Source organism: Pomacea canaliculata, linkage group LG5, assembly GCF_003073045.1.
Source record: "Pomacea canaliculata isolate SZHN2017 linkage group LG5, ASM307304v1, whole genome shotgun sequence".
NCBI lineage: Eukaryota > Metazoa > Mollusca > Gastropoda > Architaenioglossa > Ampullariidae > Pomacea > Pomacea canaliculata.
In genome coordinates, this window is record NC_037594.1 from 17,239,460 (window position 1) to 17,248,479 (window position 9,020).

A 9,020-nucleotide genomic window follows, 5' to 3' on the forward strand; every position below is an offset into this window, starting at 1 on the left:
GTTGTCTTATCATTTCACCAGGAAATATCAGAGCAAAACAGAATTTTTTTAATTTATAATGTTTGTGTGACTTTTTAAAAGCAGGTTCTTATGTACCAACATGCAGATCTCTCTGTTCAAAGTGCTGCTAATTGATGAGCATACATGCAAGGCATTTTATGTGAAAGTTGTTTTTTTTTTTTAATGTTTAAAAGTAGCCTACTTCCATACAAGGACATGTTCACCATCAATGCATGTAAAAGTATTGAATCTTAACAAGAAAGTGACGATAAGTCATATGAACAACTAGGGGTTTTGTGAGAATAGTGTTCATTAGTCATGTCAATGACTATGCAACATGTGCTATAAAACTCCTGCTGATGGATTTGTTCACACCTCTACCTGCTTGATAACCGAGATCATTTTTAAAGAAGTTAATACAGCTATACCTTAATAATGAAAATGTTTCTTAAACAGCAGTAGATTAATCTATCGGGCAAGGCTTAATTTCTCTTTATTGGGCTTGTGGTATTTTAGATAACCCTTAACTTTATTCTGTTCAAAATCAAGCATGCAGTGTGGTATGTGACACACTAGGACCAATTGCAACGAAATAGCAAGAATTTGACATCTGAATTTATTTTTGTGATGCTTTAATGACTTGCGTACTACAAAGAACTGAATGCAAGAATACAATTCACATAAAATGACATTTATGTATTGCCAAATAAACCTTGGTTTGTGCACCAGTATTTCCAGGTGGTCCATTATGAATTACACTGCACAATATGAGAGCATGCACTAGTTATTTGAAGACATGCTGTTTTCTTAAATTCTCGAATTCATCACTGATAAAAAGTCTGGATTTCAAAAACATGCAGCATAGATCATGTAACTACAAAGTTGTGATTCAGTTCAGATGGTGGCTACTGCACCAGTATCTTGGTATAGAAAGCCATTTTAGATGTAGCACAGGCTTAACTGACTGGTACTAGTGCATCATGATGGCATTAAAAGAACCCTGGACCACAGATGTACCTTTTGTGGAGTTGTTGGATGAAGTGCAAATGCACTTAGGTAAAGCACTTGTGACCCAAAAGCAGCATGTCTCTGGGTTTCCAAACAATGCTGAAATAGTCTAGCAACTCCCCAAAGTGTGTTAAAAATAGCAGAGTTGATAATCGTAGTACCATCATATCACTGGGAGATAAACCATACCATGATGAAGAAAACCCATAAGCACTATGTAAACTTTTAAGAAAATAAGGTATGCAACATCACTTTGTAGTGACATCTAAAGAAGGCTAGCATTTTTACCAACTGTTACCTATATAAGCACAAACATGGCTCCTGAAAAACAGCATCCTTATCTGAAGTTACACCAAATATTTGAGAAGCTACCACTTTTTTGTTATTACAAAATTGCTAACTAATGAGGAACATGATTGAAAAGCTGGAATCATCAATTAGTTTAGTCCTTGTTGCTCCTTGAGGAGCATAGGGCTGCAACAACTCGCCAGCAGACCTGGTTTTGGGCAGTCCTCTTCAGTTGGGCCCATGTGGTTCTGGCGTCCTTTGCTTTCTACTGATCTTTTCCAAGTCTGCTTTGGTCGGAATCATCAATATATTAGTACAAATAACTGTTTCCTTTACAGTGGAAAATCACATCTGATCCTGGTATACTTATATCTGGGACAGAAAACTAAGTAATCAGCTTTATTGTGCAAAACACTGGCTATAATTTGCCCGTGAAACAACACCATTTTGTTTCTTCAAACGAAGAAAAGATCAACACTAATAGCATTCTTACACTCACTCTGATCCTCCAAAAGTAAAAGCACCCGTCTCCTTGTATGTATGGGTTTGGGGGAAGTACAAAAATGCAAAATATCTGAACATCAAAACTTTTTCAAACTGGGACGTATAGTGAACGTTGCACTGCATCCTCATTTGCTGCATAAACAAATAATACATTAACAACTATTTTTTTTTCTTTGCAAAAGAGCACTTGCATTCTTTACCTTCACAAACAGAAGAATAAACTTAGCAAATTACACACACATGTATATACATCCAAATTGAAGAGATTGTATTGTGATATTATCTAATCATTGATTTTTTTTTAAAAATTGCTGAAGGTGAAAAACCCAACTCAGGTGCTTCTGATTTTGGTCATAAGTACTAAAAAATAAAAAAATGCAAATTAAGCTTATTAAAACTTATCCAAATTTTGGCAAAAATTTATAGGGTGTGACAGCTCTCAGAAACAGAGCACAAAGAAATTCAATCTAACTGCAAAGACTTTAAGTGTCACAAAGTCTATATATAGACTTTCAATAAAAGATTGAGCAAGTTGCTTTGTCACAAGTTACAGTATGACAACTCTGGGGTAACTAATCACTTACAGAACTGCTCTTGAAAATATGTCATAAAATTGCTTGTTTCAAACTTGTAAAATGAACAGATCTTGAGTGCTGAGTGTAGAAAAACCATTCAATAATACTTTTAATAAATCTAATTGTAGATATAATAACATCTGACACTAGATCATAAAAGGTGGAGAGCTCTAGTCAAAACAAGAAAACTGAACATTCAAAAGTGGCTTAAAAAAATGCATCACTAATTATTGAATACTCTGCCCTTAACAAAACATCCATCTAACATATATTTGCCTGAAATGCAAGCATAATTATAGATGGAAGTCATAAATCTGTCACTGATCAAACAAGTTATATGAAATATATGAGCTAAAATCAAAAATTAAAAATATTCACAATACCAAATGCATATCCCCAAAAATTATGCACTATCAAAATCTCTTGAGAGTTAATTACATATGAAAGTACTACACTGTGTCTGAACCAAAAAATACATCCAAACACAAATGTGTAGATAATATTGAGACAACTGCATAAAGCCGGGGAATTTAAGAACAAGAAGTAAACATTGCATCCTTTTACATTCTATAAGTGCAACAGATTTTTCTCATAAAAATGAAATGCAATTTATGCTGCTTAATTGTACAGATGACTGACGTAAAAACAGGAACTACTATAAATTTTAAATAAAACATCATTCATGTTTATAAGAATAGGGTCAGATACTTCAAACAATGTCATACTTACGAAATTTCTGTGTACAAAAGTGTAGCATACAAATCTTTTTGTCCAATGATTCTGTGCTTCTTAAGATCCACAAAATTGGACAATTATGCAAAAACAATACACTTTTGGTATTGGCACCAAATGTCCACTGCACTAGAGTTTTACTTTGTCTATTCTGTAATTTGTTCTTTTAAAAATGTTAAAATCTGTACTTAAAAAATTTGTTCCAAAAAGTAAGGAGAGCCATAAAAAAGACCCCTAAAAAAATCCCACTTCACTAAGCTGTGCTATAAGCCCCGTGAGTTGGAAATGTACAATTTCTGAGCTAAAATGCTCAAGATTTTCTCTCTCTCTCTCTCACACACACACAGAAGCAAAAATGCATACCAAATCTTTTTTAAATCAGAAGAATGCCAGCTGCAGCACAGAAACTGTAAATAAACAGTTTTTACCACACACATTTTGTTACCAACACCAATGGAATTATTTGTAAGGACTATAATATGGCACATCTTGATTTCTTCCCTACTCTCTTTTGTCTCGGGTTTTTAAAATGAGCAGGTTGAGCCCTGGAATCACAAAGATAAAAGGTAGTTGCCCGACATTCACATCTAGGAAAACTCCCTCACCCAATCACACACATGCTAAAATACCACATAAAAGCAAAGATAAACAACAAACCCATCATAAAAAGTGATTATATTTGCTTCTATTTCTAGGAGACACAATGAAGAGTAATCAAATTCCTGGAGCATACACACTGAGAAAACTTTTTCTGTCAGATGAAGATATTCCTAAATATTTTGTATTTCAATGTGGTTTCACTGTACTAAGCTATCTTTATTAGAATTTAATGATGATTCTTACCTGATAACCCGAACAACTTGGTGGAAGGCCAGGTCCACATTCAAAGGTGGGTCTTTGGCACTAGTCTCTATGTATGGAACCTGAAACAGTTTGGTGTCCAAGCAAGTATTTAGTACATACAGATTAAGAAAATAGTTTTTGAAAACGTTACTAAGGCTTATAAACAAGAGTTAGATTTACAAATAGTGAATTATCCTTATTACAACTGCACTTAAGCACTTCCCTTTTAGGGTAAAAAGAAATCTGTAAAGAAGGCAATTTTAAACAAAGGAAGAAAAAAAAACAAAACCAGAGAGAAAATTGCTAACTCTCAATCTCTGTGCAAGGTCTCGAACTTGCTCCTCTGAAACTTTGCGCTGGTGCACTAAATCCACCTTGTTGGCACACAAGATCATTGGGTATGAATCTCTGCAAATAAAGGACTGAGAATTAAAGAGGTAAAGTAAGAGAGTCAACATGCTATATAACTAGGATTACATGACAGACAACTCTCAAGAAAAAGAATGTCCAGGAACTAGAATTACTTCAGGCAGGGAGTTCAAATGATTGACTTTACAATAAATCTCACTTATGCATATTTCAAGCATTACTTTCACAGAAAAAAGCTGGGAGCCAAAGCCACAAAGTAAGTTTCATTTAAGGACATCACCAAACAATTAAAGAAGTATAATTTCATGATTAAGGATTACATACCTCTGTCTTGTATTATCATCACAAGCAAGATGCTATGGCATTAATATTTCATCCTTGTTTTTCAAAGTGAGAGAAGAAGCAATTTTTATGCATGTCTTATGCTAGGCCTACCTGTCTTTGACACGCAATATCTGTGTATGAAAGTTGGGGATATTCTCAAAACTCTGCCGATCTGTGACAGAGAAGACCACAAGAAAGCCATCCCCCTTGCGCATATATTGTTCCCTCATGGCACTAAATTCTTCTTGACCAGCAGTATCAAGCACTAGAAATAATAGTAAAAAAAATGCCAATCACTTATTACACATACATTGGTTCACCATGCATTTATCTTCTTCCCAAACTAAATTTTCTAACAAGAAATTTTCTTGCACAGTGTTTTATGCATTATTACAGTCTACTGAGTTGATGTTTTAATGAATCTTGCCAATTTTAAGACCAGCATGTACTGCTATTGTTCCTAAGACAGTATTTGAAAAACTAATGATAGCACTTAAGCAATATGCTGGTAGAATAAAAATAAACAAGCATTAACATTATATTCTCATTATTATTAACATTAAGTACCTCATAACCATTATTTTAAAACAAAGCTGAATTTCATTATCAGTGATATGGCAAGTTGTGAAATTTACATGCACGCTTACAAGTTTTTTTTTAAAAAAGCTTTTAATGACAATCGTTTCTGAAGCAAGAGTATCTTCTATTTTTTAGCATTGGATAGTTTTACCTTCAGCATACTTTCAGCTTTCATGCAGCATAATTATGAACACAATCCCCCATACTACCATTATAGTAATTTCTAGATAAGTCTAGTAAATAAGATCACAATTCATATGCTGTGTATGTTTTCATAATTTTTTTTTTAAAAACATATTACATTATCAAAGATGAACCACAGGAAGACTTGTTGATTCCCTAGAAGAGTCAAAGAGTGCAACAGCAAATGATGATAGTGGTGCGATCTAAACACAACTAAATTTCAGCTTACCATCCAGTATACACCACTGTCCGTCAATTTCCACATACTGGATATATGAATCCTCAATGGTGGGGTCGTAATCTTGAACGAACATCTTTTGAAAGAACTGGATAGTTAAGGCCGATTTTCCCACACCACCGTCGCCCACCACGACCAATTTATAGGTATTAGCATTGTCGTGTGGAGGCCTGTTGGACATGTTGAACCTGGAGAACGGCGATCACCTTCTTAATGTTCTACCCGAAGTCGATGGAACCTGCCAAATACAAGACAGCACAACGTCGAACAATGCGAAACAAACCTATGGGCTTGGCTTTTGGTTTACTGTTTCACTCCTAGTCAAAAACCTGCAGACATCAAGGAGTCTGATGAAGTCTTAGAATGGGTGGAGCTCATGTTATTCGCAGCGGCAGTGTCCACGGTGACTGTGTATTATTAAGCACGGGGAAACATCAGCGGCAACAAGAATCACGAGTACTTAAAACTGACTAGCGAATACCATGCTGCCCGTAAACTCCACACTCGCAAACATTTCACCTTGACCTTATTTGATAAAGCATTTCCGCTACCGGGTACCTTGGGCACGGCGCGTGACGTCTGCATCGGATCGCGACTGCATTCTTTATGTTCTTTATATATCGATGGACCTCTGCCAAGGGAACAGAACTATTTATAGCCTAATTCTCGGCGGTACAGGCGCCTACAGGACAGGCTTCTATTTTAAACAACACATGAATAATAAACATACAAGTAAATGCCAATGCGCAACAACAGCATTTCACCGCGCAACACATGCCAACAACTGTGCGACTGTCGCTGCCAAAATGTTCTTACGACATTGTCATTCAAGGCTCCAGTTCCTTTCCCAATGTAGATTAAATCGCTCATAAATTTTACTGTTTTAATTATGAATTTACTTTATTGTTTTGTTTAATTGCTCTTTAGAATCTGTTCCTTCAAATAGAACAGATCCAAGATAACTGGTAAAGTGCATCGCATTTTGAGGCTATAATATTGTGCTTGGCTCTAGAAGTTCGATCGTCATCGTTGTGATTATGATAATCATGTTATTGTTATTGTTGAGATGGTGAAGATGATAATCGCGCGCGCGTGTGTTTGTGCGCGCACACGCATTTGAGCAGGCTATATATATTTTGTTCGACATCCGTATCTCAAAACAAACACCTAGCAACAGTCTAATTATTTCATGACTATTATACAATCTAAAAAAAAAAAATAATAATAATAATTACTATCTCTCTCGCACACACACAGAGCGGACAGTCGATCGAGTGAGCAGAGGAATGCACACAAATTCTTAGTGCGAATCACTTCTAGCCAATCACGGAACTTCAACGTCGCCGATGTGTAAGCGTTTGAGGGATCGCGTTACACGCAACCTATAGACACATACCTTGTACTTCCGCCTTGTGTCCCGATCGACATGCAGAGATTTTGTTGATAGATCATTGTTTCAGTTCTCTCCTCCTTGTTTTCCTTGTCTGCAGGTTAACAGATATATGGCAGGTTTTTTTTTCTTTCTTTCTTTTTCTTCCTTTACTTAAATTCACTGGCAGATAATGGCAATGTTTGAATCACTCTCTGTCGTCGTAACGATAGACACCAAACACCACTTACACATTCTGAAGCTCTTACCTAGCAGTTTTACATCCCTGCTAAACGTAGGATACTGTCTCCTCTACACTGTCGTGGAACGTGACCACGACAATGGTTTATTAACTGTCGACGTTCTGAGCCCTTTCCCGCGGTCGGTTAGTGACGCAACGAGCGAGACGTCACAGGGGCCGAAAGGAGGCTCTTGTCAGTTATTCTTGTCGCGCCTGCTGACCCCTCATCAGGATGTCGATAAGTTGGTGACGTAGTGTGGCCCAGCGAACTGACGGCTGCTAAAGTGTTTGTTGTTACCCCGCTCCACCCTTCACCACGCGTCCCTTCCGCTCCCACGTGCCAGCCCTATGTGACGTTTGCACAGCGCGCGCCGAGACAAAGCGTGTCATTAGGGCTACGTGAAATATCACGACCTCATTTTCTCGTTCCCGACAAAAGCTGTCCACTTAAAGGGTCGTGCGGAGCGTGTGGCTTGTCCCTCATGGCTGCATTCATGTGTGCGTGTGTGCATACTTTTAGATATCCGAGTGGTACATACATGTATATGTATTTGTATCTGTGTTTCATCGCCAGAGAAGCATCTCGACCTGACAATTGTACATGTGGTGAAGCTTTTGACGGCGCTCACAGCCATTGGGTGGTTTTAGATCGTCGCAGTATTTGTTGTTGTTCGTTTTATTAAATGCTTTCGCATTTCTCTTGTGAGACGACTACAGACCCTGACGCTCCCTTTTGGAAGATGACGACTGAAAGTTTAATTTAGCTTGACTTGCAACTGCAGCCTTCGCTCCTGTCAATAACATTTTTTTTTAATGCGTTACAGAGAAACTAGAAGTCTGTACACAACCAATGCGGTTTTTTTTTTTTTGGCTGACCTGTCATGGAGTCACCAGCTGGCGGAAATGTCTTCGGTTTAAAAAAGAGCCCGTATAAAAAACAATCACAAAGCAAAATGGCATCGTGACATTCACCATTTTCTTTTCAGATTGATTGAGACGTCATTAACGAAGACGATTAGTATTTCGCTGAAGTGAACATTATGGAATACCTTTCACAGAATTTCTGTTGATCTTTCCAAATACCTATAGAAATAAGTGTTTCTGTATAACAACCAAAAGAATGTCTGCTTTCAACTGATTTATTTAATTTTAAATTCATTCTAGATTTTAGAACTGAAAGAAATAATTATCGTACAATAAAGAGATATTAAAAGTCTGCCAGATCAAAGGACCAGATACCGCTAGAGACTGACAAAAAACTAAATGGGTTCGCTTTTAAAAAGTTGTTTTCAGCTAGTTTTCGTGGTAGTCTTCTGTTCCTGTATCATTATTATCAGAAGATCACTGCCTTTGACGAAAACATGTCTTCAGTTCCTCCTTATGTTTATTTCTGGATCGTCATTTCGTTTTTTTTGTTTGTTTTTTTAAAAAAAAACCCTTAAACTTCCTTGTCCAGTTCATGGTACCCAGGACCTCCTGCACATATATAGTATGCTGTCTAAAGTTGACTCCTTACTTTTGTGCACGGTTATCTGCACTACAGCCCAGATCTCTTTTGACCGAAAAAAAAACCCTAAAGCAGCATAATTAACAGTATGTTCCTGCATGTAAAGACTGCTAAAGAAGTTTCTCAGCGAGCGTCCACTCTACACTGCCAAACAGCACTCGAGCTTCTACTTGACTGGCGCGCAGCATGAAAACAGTCGCCATGTCGTTAGCTTGCAATTGAAAGGGAGGTAAATGCAGGCATCTCAACAAAGAAGACAT

At 37.0% G+C, this 9,020-nt stretch overlaps 1 protein-coding gene across 2 annotated transcripts; it reads right to left on the reverse strand.

The window, feature by feature from the left end:
* Window positions 1–597: 597 nt before the first annotated feature.
* Window positions 598–7,574, reverse strand: LOC112563621 (ras-related protein M-Ras-like). Of its 2 annotated transcripts, none has more exons than XM_025237790.1 (6): window positions 7,282–7,574; window positions 5,635–5,881; window positions 4,755–4,908; window positions 4,259–4,358; window positions 3,951–4,030; window positions 598–3,652 (listed from the first exon to the last, which is right to left on the reverse strand). In XM_025237790.1, exons 2-6 carry the CDS (start codon window positions 5,822–5,824, stop codon window positions 3,580–3,582), a joined length of 597 nt encoding a protein of 198 aa, XP_025093575.1. In that variant the 5' UTR covers window positions 5,825–5,881; window positions 7,282–7,574; the 3' UTR covers window positions 598–3,579. The 2 variants fall into 2 exon arrangements, with proteins under 2 accessions (XP_025093575.1, XP_025093574.1); XM_025237789.1 differs by having other exon boundaries at window positions 7,040–7,574.
* Window positions 7,575–9,020: the final 1,446 nt, after the last annotated feature.

Coding starts and splice junctions, on each gene's coding strand:
- LOC112563621 (XM_025237790.1), bottom strand. CDS start 5,824: ATGTCCAACAGGCCTCCACACGACAATGCTAATACCTATAAATTGGTC. Junction 4,031..4,258: donor ACCTTGCACAGAGATTGAGA/GTTAGCAATTTT, acceptor AAACTGTTTCAG/GTTCCATACATAGAGACTAG. Junction 3,653..3,950: donor CAAGTTGTTCGGGTTATCAG/GTAAGAATCATC, acceptor TTGTGATTCCAG/GGCTCAACCTGCTCATTTTA.